General features: G+C 39.1%; 1 protein-coding gene across 6 annotated transcripts in view; it reads right to left on the reverse strand.

The window, feature by feature from the left end:
• tcf7 (transcription factor 7) overlaps nucleotides 1-13,329 on the reverse strand; it is a 44,284-nt gene extending 30,955 nt beyond the window's left edge. For all 6 annotated transcript variants that reach the window (XM_072661794.1, XM_072661793.1, XM_072661791.1 and 3 more), the window contains exons 1-3: nucleotides 12,916-13,329; nucleotides 12,611-12,680; nucleotides 11,996-12,099 (exon numbers count right to left, since the gene is read on the reverse strand). In XM_072661794.1, the coding sequence (XP_072517895.1) occupies nucleotides 11,996-12,099; nucleotides 12,611-12,680; nucleotides 12,916-13,098 (357 nt within the window). In that variant the 5' untranslated portion in view covers nucleotides 13,099-13,329. The remainder of the gene's footprint in view (nucleotides 1-11,995; nucleotides 12,100-12,610; nucleotides 12,681-12,915) is intronic.
• Nucleotides 13,330-14,803: the final 1,474 nt, after the last annotated feature.

The raw sequence follows: 14,803 nt of genomic DNA on the forward strand, positions 1-14,803 counted from the left end.
TTAAATCATTGCTGTGTCTAGAAACATTCTAGCATCTTATTGCTTCCAGTTTCTTTTAAACACATTTCCAATTTGAAGTTCTCAAGGGAAAACCGTGATGGGAGGTTTTTGCAGTTGTGGGCAGGCTGTCTCTCAGAGGGTGGTATTCAGCAATTGATCATCTACGCAAATAACACAGCAAAGCCACCTCACCATATAATTTTCACCCTAAAATAAATTGCCAGGGTCCTTGCTTTTCCTTGCGCTCCCAACCCTAAAATAGTGCCCATGAGGATGGGAGTCTGCTCCCAAAAGCTTTTCAAGCAAATTGGATTTGACCCTCCCCAGTGTTTCGTTCTGTCCCCTTTCAGAACAATAGTTTTTATTTGTCCTGTGGTCAGTCAAATTGTTTGCCGATGATTTGTAATGTAAATATGTGGTTGGCTAAGGGTACGCTGCTTCCCCGGAAGGGGCCCAGCAGCTGCCAGCCTGGCTGCATCTCTGGATTCCATAATTGCCTCTGCCTTTCCCAGCTCCTGGCAGTGGCGTCCCAAAGCCAAGATGCTAACCAAGATCAGTTCCTTGCTTGCCAGTGCTTCTCTCTCTCTCTCTCTCTCTCTCTCTCTTTCCCTTTCTGTCATGCAGCCACAGAACGGCCCTCATATGCCATAGATAAGTCACTCCGATTCATTGCTGGCCAACGGTAACATGGAGAAGATGAGTGCACTGGGTTGCGGCTGGAGCTTCTTCCAGCTAGGCTGTAGGCGCTTAATGTGGGTCGGTTTCTGACACGGAAATACTGGTTTTCCTTTCACTGTGCAAATCCTGCCGTGTAGATTAGAGATGCTGGAGTAAGAACAAACCCCTGGAGCTCTTGCTTCAATACATCTGTTGCCTTCTATTCAACTCACCATGGATAGTCTGATTCTGAGATATTCAAGTCAAGAGTATTTATTTTCTTTATCTTAACATCAAAATAAAAAGAGGTTTTCTGGCACAGAGGCAAATTACCCTTTATTACCCAACAGATCACTGGTTAGTAAGAGGAGGACCGTCCTACCCACCAGGAGAGTGGGTAAGGCCAGTTTGCTCTCTTGGACTCCCAACCACAGTTGGCTGAGGCAACTGGTGGTCCTCTACTGATAGTGTCAATGCTTAGACTACTTTACCACTCACAAGACCCCCTTGTGAGTGGGGTCTATCTGATATGTGAACCTCACATTTACAATATATGTCTTGGCACTTGAGAGATGTATATGCTTGATTTTCTACAGCAAAACATGTCTTTAACTATTTTCTAACAATACAACTGGTTAAAGCTTTTCACTGATAAACATACTAAGAGAACCATGTGGTCTGTGTGAACTACAGATCAGCCTAATTAAAAACATAACCCACTGCATGCATGGGGACTTTCAGAAAGTACATCAAACTCAAACACAAATCACAGCTATAGGTTGCACCTCAGCACTGCTAAGCAATGATTAAACAGGGTGTGCCCTTTGGGTATTCTATATTTTTTTAATTTCAACTTTAGTTTGTACTTTTGTAGTTTGTACTATGGTAGCATGTATCAAAAGTGAACAGACATGCACTGAAGCCTCTTTAATGTTTTTTGTTTTAGTTTGTTTGCATCATTTGAAAACAGTAGCCTGGCCTTTACACTGACAGTATGCTTTATTGTCACATAGCATTTTAACAGTAGAATGAATGACCAACACTAGCAATCTGTTGATCTAGGGCTGGGCAATATCTCAATATTTATAGGTACTGTTATAAATAACATCACAATATGTTTTCCCAAGTACTCCTAAAACCATGGTTCCCAAAGTGGGGTCCAGGGAACTCCCAGGGTCCTGGAAGTACATGATGTATGGCCAGGGTGTCTGCATTTTTTTATATAATTAAATATTTTGAATATAACTGCTGATGAGCCTAAATAAAGAAGTTGTTGTATTGCTATAGGTTTTTAGGTGGTTGCGATGGTATCTCAAGGTGGTTGCTAAGATTCTTGCAATGCACAGTCACTAAAAAATCTATTGGGGTCTTTGGAATTTTGGATGCTTGACTGCAAAAGATTGAGAACCCCTGTTCTAGTGTGGGAAATACTGGCCCTCCAACTTATCAGGTCAAAAAAAAATCACCAATGTGACTTATCGTATATTGTTAAATATATATTATATTCGGATATTGTCATGGCTCCACACATCTGAGACCTTTGGCATTTTGTATGTATTTGTATACATGCCAAAAACTGTTGTACTTTGAGGGAATAAAGAGCACAGGTGAGATTGCTAGAGGCAACACAGGAGAGCTTGAAAGTTTCCATCTTGCTGCCCTTGGTAGCACAGTTGCTTTGTTTCTCAGGTAACAGACAGAGCTCTGCCTGCTGTCTGTTTTCCATGGTAAACCACAAGACCTGACAACTGTACTCACACAAACCAAACATTCGTATAGAGCTAAACACCCGAAGTTGTTTAACCAAAACCTACCCACCCTACCTCATATCTCCACAAACTCAATCTGCTATCTCCAGAAGAATAATGATCTAATAAACCTACCAAGTTATCTGATTAGAACAGAGACAGGTAATTGGTCTACATTCTGCATGGTTTGCTCTAAAAGCAAAACTGCTACAAATGTATTTTATTTGTTTATTTGTATTTTACCCAGGGCAAAATGTCAAAATGTCAACCTTCTCTTTTTTTTTCCTCATAAAATGAGGACCCAAATCTAATCTCAACATGAAATTGACACCAAATGGCTAGGTTATTCTAAAGGTTCGTCAGGATCACTAAATTCCTGAGATTTAACCCTTGATTTTGCCTGGGGCCAGCTAATCTATTTGATAATGGATTACCATAAGTTTATAAAATGTATTATTATGAAGGGTTTATTTGGTTTTGAAAGTTGTAACTAAGCCCTTTGGGGTACGATGTCCCTCCAGACATGGGGTAACAAGCTCCTTTTAGCATACTGCTCCAGAAATGTTGTTATTTAGCAGAATAGGTGGTTGGTAGCTAGAGTTTGGCAACCTTGTTGTTCAGATGAATTGCTATTGCTAATCGTTCTAAACTGAACCCATTTATATAATATTGCATTAATGTTTAGATAATTGAAATCAGGCATTGCGATATTTGGAATTAATTAACTATGAGAGGAAACCTTTGGGGGTGGAGTTCTGGCAGTTTTTGTCCCTCAAGTTGACACATGAGAATGAAAGGCCTGGAAGAAGAGAGGGATGGTGTTCTGCTGTTTTCTTTGAGGCTTTGACCACAGAGAGGACTATGAGCTCATTCTTTTTCATACTGCTGCTGTAAATCTCACTTATATTTTGTAAGAAGATGAAGCAGAGCACCCATAAAACAACAGGGAGCCACAGCCCTTTAGTTTCTGGATATAGGCCATTTAAACAGACAACAGCAGCTTGGGCTGAGACATCTGCAGCACATCATCATGGGTAAAGAGATTTCCCTCAATCCCTCTGTTGCTACTTTGCACTTCTTGAGGCATTTTGGAAACCAGCAACTTAAACGCTTTAATTGGATTACGACTTTTTGGGAACAAAATCACAAAGACAAAGCTGAGCTTTGACAATCGCCAGCCCAGGCTACATGATTTGGACAAAATGCTAGTATTGCGATTTTACGACTGCATGTTTTGATTGGTATATTTTAAACATTACAAACACGTAATGTTGCATGACTAAAAAGGACCTGTGAGATTCTATTTGTTGACATGTGTCATGACTCATGAAAACACTCACACACACAAAACACAGTCATCAGCAGCTGTGATTGGTCAGAAGGACGATCACAGCACACAATATACACAAACTGTGCAGCCCTGAAGAGAGCTATTAAAAGTGTTAAACATGGTGGTAGTCAGTGAAGGAGTGGTTTAAAAAACACAAAGCAAGTATGGCCAATGCTGTGTGTTGGGGTTCCTTGAGAGCAATGGTTGTGAAATGGTTAAAAGTGCAGATGAGATTGCTTCTGACTGTTTGAAGTCGTTCAAAGTGAGGTGTGCCAGGTGTGCTTGTGTGGTTACAGACTTCTCAGTGTTTACTGCTGACTCCCTTCCGCCAATGCTCAGCCTCACTCACTGTTTGCCCCCCTAAACTCATCAGATAAGACCCAGAAAGACAGAGAGAGAAAGAGAGATAGAAGACTTGCCTTCTCCCTCGACATCTTTCCCACGTACAAGTATGCAGTGCAATGGCACAAATCCAGAGGCACACACACACACACACACTCACACATACAAAAACATCAAGACTGCTCTTCCTCTAACCACACTACACCTCACCTTCACTCTACTCGAGCAGCAAGTCTCAGCCTTGATATCACTGAACACAGGATGTAAGATGTATGTCAGCGGAGCAGCTACCACAATGCTCATATATGCAGTGTGCTGATCGCAGCTGAATAGTAATGAAAACACACACACACAGTAGCTCAACAACTGCACTTAAAAAAATCCACCAGGGTTCTATGTTGTTTTACTATGTCGCTCCGGCTAAAAGCACTACATTAAACCCACAAACAGATTTGTAACATACAAATGAAGAAGTCCTTTTGGGGGGTTTCCCCATGTGGCTACCAACTACCTAACTGCCCTCCATTGTTCAATTAAAACATTAACAGGTAATTATCAGCAGTGTTAAAACATTGCCAAATTAAACATGCACATGCGTTCACTGGTCGGGATGATTTACTGAACATTCATCCATTTTTCAATATCTACAAAGACCTTGTTCTCAATCCCACAAGGAGAGCTCTATTTATGGTAGTGAAATGGTTTCCAGTTGGCCCTAGATGATCATAAGGGTACAAAAACCACAAGGAAAACCACATTCCATAACATCTGAAAGAGGGAGCAGTAGGAGAGGAATACCCCTCCTTGTAGATGAAGGACTTGGTATCCCATACGGAAAAATCTCATGTATGTCCATATATGCACATGTATTATGAAGAATTAGGTAAGAAATAATATAGTATACACATATTTTAAGTATCACATATTGGACATGTGTATTATATGGATCATACATATATTTTTGATTGTAGGTTAATGTATTACAGGTAAATATAACAAAATTTCCATTTTAGTGTAATATATGTAAAATAATTATTTATATTTACACATCATGTTTCTATACATGCATATATATATACACATCATATACAGATCATACATATCATGTTTCTTGGTATATGGCTACAATATATGTCCATTATTTGAAAATGAACATATTCAAATAAATGTCAAACATTTGATCTATATATTAATATAGATTTCTGAGACCGGATCTATGGCCATTTATGCACATATATCATATATCAACAATTGTACATATATTTTTGGACATATATTGAATACATACATGTAAGCTTCATATACAGGACATACATGTCTGTGTCCAATATATGATACTTACATATATATGTATAAAATATTTCTGTACATATATTTTGAAATAGATGTTCAATCCTTTATGATATATGGCCATTTATCAGATTAAATTCAAAAGAGAATGTTTTATATAAAAAATTGTAAAAAAAAAAAAAAAAAGATGGGGGAGTTAAGCTGCTGGGGATTATATGGCCACATTTGCAATGCAGCATGATAACAAAGTGGAGGTTCTTCATCTCACACCTGCCCTAATCTACAGGTTACACAGTGGTGGGATTCACCACTGTTCAAGACTGCGGAAGGCTGTAAGATAAGTATTGGTTTTCAATATATATTCACTTACTTTATACATGCACTTTTACATGCCACTTTTAATCATTGCTCACAATTTAAACAAAACTGTGGTCCAACTGTTTAATGTCATACAATGCAAAAATAGTAAATTTATTTCCTTAAAAAAATGATACACTCACAGATAAAGATAACACAAGCCCTGTCTAATTCAGAGCTGTTCACTTATCGTCAGGGTTTAAAACCTAAAAACCCCAATGCAAGTCAACTGAAAATATGATTCTGTAAATTCTAGAGTCCATTCTAATTATCTTCAGAGACTTTCATTTTAATTCTGCCTACAAGCCACCAAAGCCCCTCTCTGGAGCCTGTAATGGAAAAGAACGCAAACAAGTCCTCCATGTAGATCAACAACTTTATGTTGTGGCTTCATCTGGAAAAAAACAGTGGGGTTGTTCTGTTGGATTGAGATGAACCACCATTTATGTACTTGCAGATGATTTCAGATATTGCAAAGATGCATAATCCTTTTATTTGTTGACATGACTATTGTTTCTCTCTGACCAGTGTAAAAGAGCTGCATCAAGCCATTAAGTGTTTCTAAGCTAAATAAGACAATGACACTTTCATATACTTAATTTAAGTTAGATACAACACTCACATAGTAATATATTGTCACTGTTGCACAATAACTTTGTATCTCCAAAACAGCAACTTTACAGAAGAAGGTAAACACCTTTTTGACTTTTTGACAATGGAAGTCAATGTAAAAGCTTCCTAGTGATTAGATTTATGTGAAATGTGTAAAAAAGGAGATATAAGGTTTTTGCCTGAAAGTGATGATATGCACAACACTATTTTTAACAAAATATTTTATTTAGTGGTCAAATCAATACTAATGCTGGGATATCCATCGATTATGCATTAATCTAAATGACCAGCTTGTTTTTTATTGTTTTATAAAATCTTCATTCAGTGGTTTAAAACGTCAGCTTTTGATGACAAACTACATGGAAAAAAGCTTGAATAGAAAATGAAAGAGAAAGAAACAAAACCAAAAAACGGGAGTTCTACATGGGACATATGGAGAAGTTGTCCCACTTCCCGCTACTGGGGTTAGCCAACGCCCCCCACACCCCGAATTAGTGCAGGCCCAGACCCACTGGAGCCTCCCCAGCCGCATGGGGCAGCCCCACGTGGGTGTGATCACAGCAGTCTAATCCCACTCCCATCTGATACCCATCTACTCTTCAGGCCTAGCCGACTGCCACAGCTGGGTCCGCTCCCGGGAGCCTTGCTCACACACACATATGGTAGCACACATGTATATGGGTATGTGAAACGTACACTCGCGCTTCACGTGTTAACCCAGGACTAGTGCTGAGGCATAAAAACGTCCCGCACTGCTTTGCTTTCTTGTGTAGTGCTGTGTCAGCACACACTAGGCTTGTTTCTGCTCTGAAGATATGTATCAGGACTTTTGACAGATCCTACTTTCTGCAAGGCAGCACAAAAGATGATGTAACATTTAACGATGACCTCAGGAATAACTCCATGCAATCATGAAAGCTGGCCTGATGAAAGAGGCTCTACAGAGCTAGACATATGTTGCCCTCAGACCGTGCTTATGGGTGGCTCAGATATCATTTTAATGGCAATAGATTGTATGAAATTCCACCCAATTGTCAGCGTCAAAGTAAAGACACTGAGATGAAAGTTCTAAGCGTCCCTTAACACAAGTCGCATAAAGCCTTGTGGTAATTGACAAGGAATAAACACAAGCAGGTCATAAAGATCTGATAAAAGGCCCAAAAAGCCTTAATTTCCATCCACCACCATCATTTGCGTAAGATGTGGGGGGTTAACATGTCAACAAATGTGGCAGAGTGTTGTAAGCTCTCTCATGTAAAAAATAAGTTCTGTACAGTTAAAAACAAGTTGAAAAGTAGTCAGCTGAAGTCTCTCTCCCACTATACATATGAAGCTCACTCTGAGCAACCCCTTTAGAAGAAGAAACATCGCTATGGATGCAATGGTAACTTCTTATCACTTTGAAAATGCTCTTCTCAATTTGCCAGGCTTTTCTCTTTCATCTGTGAATGGAACATGTCCCTGGTTACACACAGCTGGTGTGATAACAAAGAGAGCAAAGTAACCTGGATGGTCATAACACCTCTAAACAGTACTTTCTCACCTCCTTCTCCTTCCCTTGCCTTAACCATTCCTTTACTCCCTCCCTCAAACTAGTTGCAAGGCACCTACAGTGTCTTCTCACTGTGACACCTTCGAAGTGGAGCAGGGGGGACTTGTGCACACTTGGGTGAGAACAAGCAAGATGTGCAAAGTCTTTGTCTTTGTCAGTCCTCCTCAATGTCCCAGGTTCTTCACACGCAGATCTATAGGCAGACGGTGCGCCAGCCCACCACTGGGGTTTGCAAAACAGTCTAACCCTGACTGATGTGACTAAGAACACCTTTGAACATTCATATACTGCCATTTTCAGGTATTTTGGTTTTTATTCAAAAGGCAATAAGCTTAAACTTAAAGGACCATAAATGCGTCACCAATCAGGTCTTTGCTGACATCAATGCTTTACGGTCGAGGAGTCATGGTTACCTTGAGGCGGGGGATTTTCTTCTTCTTCTTTTTTTCATTTTTACAGCATTTTTATAAATATGCCAAACTGACTCACTCAGTGAAAGTCTTTTGATGGCAGAAGATACAGTAGCAGACAGAGATGAAACATAACTGGATTACAAATCTCCAGACTGCTAGACACTAGTTCGGGGTAAAATGAAACCAAGCTAACCACTTTAGACAGGAAAACTCAGTAATGACCACACCTTTATTCTGTGTGGTTTTTTAAGAACTACTTGGAAAGCACGGCTCATATCCTGCTGCAAACAACGACAGTTAATCCATGTTCCTGTGCCACTTCAAAACCACCAGAGTAGCCCCACATGTAGGTGTATTTGCATGACTAGGCCTGCTCATTTGCCACCCTCCCCCCTTCAATGATCATCTTCCTGTAGTTTATTAACTGCTCCCTGAGAATTCGGCAGCTGGGCTGGGATCGCTCCTCCAGCATGCCTTTGTAAACAAGAGTAATTCAGCCCCCCTATTAGGCTGACCGGACTTGGTCAATGAGTCACCTGGGTGCCAAATCCCACCCCCCATTGCATGTATCCCCTCAGCAGGCAAACATGAAGAACAGGTCTTCACAGAGGTTCCTCGCTTGTCGATGCTTTGCTTAATCAGTGCACTACCATTCATGGTACCTTTCTGTATACCTACATGTTATTACACATAATGTAGCTAATCTAACAGTTCAAGACAATCCTTTCCCACCTAAACATTCAAAAATATTTTTCTATTCTTTATTCTTTCTATTGTGCTAGTTCAAAAATAACTATCAACATATACAGGTATTAAAAACTGTATGGTCTGTAAACTGTAATGGAAGCTATTTTAAGGTTTTTCAGAAGGGGACTAGCAGTTGTCTTATTGTCACTCTTGTGGTCAATTTCAATAGGTACCTAAACTTTTACCTGAGGCCACAAAGAGAGTGTACCTCATAACTAGACACAAATTATCATTTGGATTACAGACAAGACACTGAGCCTATTTCAATATTATTTCTTAGTATTTCTCATGTTTTAAACAGACTTGGCTGCCTTCTTAATTCTCTAATCTAAAGTTCAAAGTGGCATTAAAGCTTTTGTCTGAAATGACTAAATCACTGGCAGAGACAATTTACCCAGAGGTTGCAAAAGCGCTTTCTTTAAGAGGGGGGTAATCCTGCACCCCGCTTCTTATCACTGTCTGTCAGAGGCGCGAAGCGCAAGGCCCACAGCTTCTATGGATGGATTACAGCGCCTAAGCCAATGTTCCTCCTATTGTTTACATAGAAACTAAAGGTTGCTTGAACAAGCTATAGTCAACACAGCTCCACAATACAAGACAAGGAAATGTGGTTTAGTGATGAGAAATCCATGGTTTATAAGTAATGAATCCCATAAACTGGGAGAAGGACAAGTACAGCTTGGACAGTTTTTGAGTAAATAAATACATAATTCAAGGATCCCCAAGTAATACTAGTAAAATCAAGATAATCCCATTTTCTGCATGACAATGAAAAGAATATTCACTCTCTGTTACAACAGAGAAGCTACAGCTTAGTGTATAAATTGGCCCCCTATCAGAGAAGCCAGTTCATTTCGGCCTGTACATCTTCAAACACCAGTCAGTTCTGAAGTACAAACAAACAATCGCACATACTTTTTGATCAGGATTTGGAACCTCCAAACACAGCCATTTCTCAGAACACACAAACTTCTTTAAATGAACATTTCAACAGGGAGGAAAGTTAAGACTGGACAGGGAACTATAGTGAACAAGGGGGGCTAAATAGGACAGAGAAACGACGGCTCAAATGTCCTGCTCCGGGCCATTTATCTCCTACAGCCAGTGGATTCAGCTGATCACTATTCAAAATGAATCTCTACTGCTAATCCTTAAAGTTCACTATGTTCGCCAGTGGCTAGCTCAACAGTTTTCACTATTATTATTAATTACATTCATACATACAATCAAGAGTATGAATATTCATGCATGTACGTATAAGAGGTCTTGTTTTTAGAAAAGCTGTTTTTGATTCATTTTGGGATTACATGATTATTTAGTGATTTTAATAGACAGAATGAAATTTCATCCCATGTATATTTTATTCAAGAAACTCACCAAATAATAACTTTTCCCTGGAGCCAATTGTACCCCTGCTAAAACAAGGATGCACGATACAGTCTCATTCAAGACTACTAAAATGACAACTGAAATAACTTAAAATCACTTGTTAAAGCAGTATACTGACTGTAAACCTTACAAGAAAACAATTTGCTAAATAAATGACAAGTAGTAGGAACACCTCCTCATGAATTATCATCATGGTGGTATGACTGACAGCTAGGTTACTTTCTTTTCACTGTGATTATTATGACACCTAAGGCTTCCTCCTATTGCGATGTTCCGATTCCGATGCCAAGTGACCAACCACGTAAACGTAACCAACTGGTCCTAATAATCAGCTAGAATTTTGATCCCTGGCACAACTCAAAACTTTTAAAACACAAATGTTTCATCTACATGTTTATCAATATGTCCATCAGCACTTTACCAAAGTCAAATAGATGTGTTCTTATCAAATAATCTCAGTAATATTCCACTGATGACAAAGTACTAAATGATGTTTTAATGGTTATCAAGTTTTCTGTGTTATGACAATCATGAGAAAGTGCTGTAAAAACTGCAAATCAAGTGACCAACCACGTAAACGTAACCAACTGGTCCTAATAATCAGCTAGAATTTTGATCCCTGGCACAACTCAAAACTTTTAAAACACAAATGTTTCATCTACATGTTTATCAATATGTCCATCAGCACTTTACCAAAGTCAAATAGATGTGTTCTTATCAAATAATCTCAGTAATATTCCACTGATGACAAAGTACTAAATGATGTTTTAATGGTTATCAAGTTTTCTGTGTTATGACAATCATGAGAAAGTGCTGTAAAAACTGCAAATCACTGGGGAGGTTGTGTAGGAGATGCACAGCATTATCTACTATTAGTTGCAGTGTTTATCAACTAACAATAAGACACTAAACTGTATGGAACACTGATTCTAATTTGTTATGCTCAGATACATGCACACCTAATCATGTACACATGCACATGGCTTTACACACACACACACACTTTTGGTTCCATAAAAAGAACGTCTAAAGGTTTTAAAGAACCTTCACTTGACATAAACCATTTACCAATTTAAAGGTTCTTTGCACTCCCATCTCTAACCAAAGGTAGTTCTTCTTTGGCTATCGCTCATTTCAAACACGTTCATCTTTAAGAGTGTACATAGACAGTTATAAAGGGCTGTGTCAAATGTCACATGAGATTTGTTCACCCTTAATTGTGTGTTAATAGCGGATTGTCAACAGGAAACATGTAAAATAAGCCTGTCGTGAAAAGGATAGATTCCGTAACACCCTTTGTGTCACTACAAAGACATGTTAAATGGGTTTTAAGAGAGGATTTTGGCTCAACTACAGCAAAAGAGACAAGCATGTGAATATATAAAATCAGTTGAATTGCTATGACTGCTATGAACATTTCCAGAACTTCTCCCCAGGTACCTAGACAACCAGTTTAGTAGATGACCAGTTGCTTTGCTTTACCAGAATGACTGTATATCAGGCAAAGCTTCAGTAAGAGTGACTGACAGACAGACGAAAATGCAAAGGAAGAACTTACAGATGGTGACACTGGGCCGTTGGGAAGATACGGGTCTGGTAGCATCAAAAACGGGTATCCAGTGTAGGGTGCTTTGTACATGCCTCCATCTTGATGCTTTGGGGCTAACATGGGAACACAGTTTTAGGAGTTTTAGCAGCAGTTCTGAAGAAATAGAAATTACACTTCATGCACTTTCATTCACACCTTGTTTACAGCAGATTGAATGTGTTTGATAGGGTGTCGAGGATGTACATTATATGGCAGTATCACTTAATATCCCCTCCTTCACATGAAACATGATCCTGAAGTATCAAACACTGCGTTATAAAGCGTCTTTTGGTTTTAACAGTGATAAAAGAAAAAGTACACTGAGGTAAACTTGAGTAACCGCTGACGCAATTTGACTGGCAACCCTCTGGTTTTCCCCCTGAAAAAAGTTAGACAACATCAATTCAGTGCTAAACTACATACAGAATGACGAAGATGGAGAGTTGGTTACCTCTGTAACACTGCTCGTAAATGAGCTCCAGGACTGTCTACTGTCTTCCTCAAATAGTCTGTTCGACTTTCCACCCACCTTGCTATAGGAGCAGCTAGCCTGTCTCAAGCACGTAGACTAGGGTTCAGACTTACCCTCGTCAAGATGCTCCCTGTGTTTCTCTGAGTAGACCCTTGGCTCGTTTTGTTCCCTTGCTCTGACCACCTAAATGCGAAAGAGTGTCAGAAAATAAAAGCGGGAAATGTTAGCTACTTCATTACGGAGCAAAAAAAAAAAAAAGAAGAAGAAGAAGAAGAAAAAGGAAAAGAAAAACAGTGAACAGAAGCACGAGGCACACCGCAACCAACAACAACAACAAGCGTCCAGAGATCATCGAGAGGTCTGCTCGGCTCTCTCTCCCTCTCTCACGGGTTCTCCCTCTCTTAGCCGGGATACCTACCGCAGCGTTTGAGTTTTGATTTATCTCCGATTCATTCACTAGAGACGACTTGAGGTCAGCCAGGTCCCGCTCCGTGAAGGCGTTTTCTTGGATCTTCTCGTCTTGCTCACCTTCGTCTTTGAAGGAAATCATTTCATCGTTGGCACCCAGATCATCTCCTCCTCCACTGTTGAGCTGAGGCATTTTAGCTTGTGGGGAAAAAATAAATTAATTTGAAAAACGCTGTCGTTTCCTGAAGCCAAACCAAGAAGAAAAAACTTTTTCGCCCCTTTTTGGCTTTTCTAAAGGTCTCGCGCGTTTAAAATGAACGCGGGGGGCACACAAGGAAAAAAAGTTGTCGTGCTATGGAGGACCTCCGCAACTTGAAAGTAATGGAGCCCAGCAGCAACAAATAGTGCTTTTGAGCCCCAGAACAGGCCAGTAGTGCGAAGATCAAAGAGTGCCGACCGCTGATTGACAGCTTCAGCGACTCGTTGGGGGTTGAGCGTTTGTTCAGCGAAGGGTTCCACTCTTAAAGAGACAGAGCAGCTCCTCGTTCACTCGCTTCAGCACTCCTGAAAACCTCTCAAACCAAAGTTGGAGACAGTTTACCTGAAGACCAACCAGGCTAGAATAAAGTACTTCACACAGATTTGGATTTAGTAAGCGAGTCTGAGGGATTATCTGGTCAGTTTCTTGACAAGAAACCTCTGCAAACAGACAGTAAACAAACCTGTGAAGAGTTAATAAGATTAAATAATAGTTTTAGTCAACAACATAGGTGTATATACACCCCAGGTTTCCTGTCAAGGTAGTTTTGGAGGAATTTTAGGTGAATATATATATATATATATATATATATATATATATATATATATATATATATACTTTCTAAAGGAAAATACTTGTGCCCAAGCAAAAGTGTTAATGTATCGATTAATTTAGAGTTAGTTTCCCAGTTTTTGTGACTTTCAATCGAGAAATGTTTATACTCTCCCATGCTGTGCTTTAATGTTTCAGTTAATCTATCGCCCTGAATGAAAATAACGAACCACAGCTGGGAATTAGAATTAAATACAAACAGAAATTATGCTCACTATTTGCATAAGGCTGCATATTTATACAATATCGTCCATGCATATTAATAAAAAGATTAAAAATGAGCAGTTTAATGCATGCAAATCTAAATTATAAATGAGACCTTGTTTATTCGCCTTGATTAAATATAGACAGCTGTTTTTCACAGAATCAGTTTTCCGACATCATTTACCTCATGATTTCTTAATGACTTTTTCACTATTTGCCCACACAACTCTAAACTCTGAACCACGGACTAAATATTCTACATTTGCCTCCTTTTTGGGGAAGCTTTTGGAGTAGATTTATTTTTCTGTGTCCATGTTCTGTAGCCAGTTTCATGTTGCCCATCTTGTGCTGGAATGACTCATCCGCTCTCCTCTGATTCTGTATATCTACAGCTTTTATCTCATTGCAATTATAGACATGACTTAGATCACGGTAGATGTGTGTAATTCACCATCTGTCAGGTCTTGTATATTTAGGGAACATGGAAATGTGTACATCTACAAAATAGTTCTTAATAGAAAGACAGTAAGAGCAGCACTTGAGTTTGTTGACGTACAGCTGGACTGCATCAGGATTAACATCAACATATTCATACAATGAGGGTTTTAATTAATGTTACTTTAAGTTTGTTTTTTGTTCAAAATGAATGACAAGATTTTTAATCATTTTGTTTAGTTAATTAAACAATTAAATAAAAATAAGTAACAATTATAGAAAATGAATGAAGAGAAAATGACACTTCACATACTTGATAAGAGAATATAAATGGTTTATTCTAAAAATGATCCTTTTTACTTGATAGGAGACTATAAATGATTTACTA

Source organism: Salminus brasiliensis, chromosome 18 (genome assembly GCF_030463535.1).
Source record: "Salminus brasiliensis chromosome 18, fSalBra1.hap2, whole genome shotgun sequence".
NCBI lineage: Eukaryota > Metazoa > Chordata > Actinopteri > Characiformes > Bryconidae > Salminus > Salminus brasiliensis.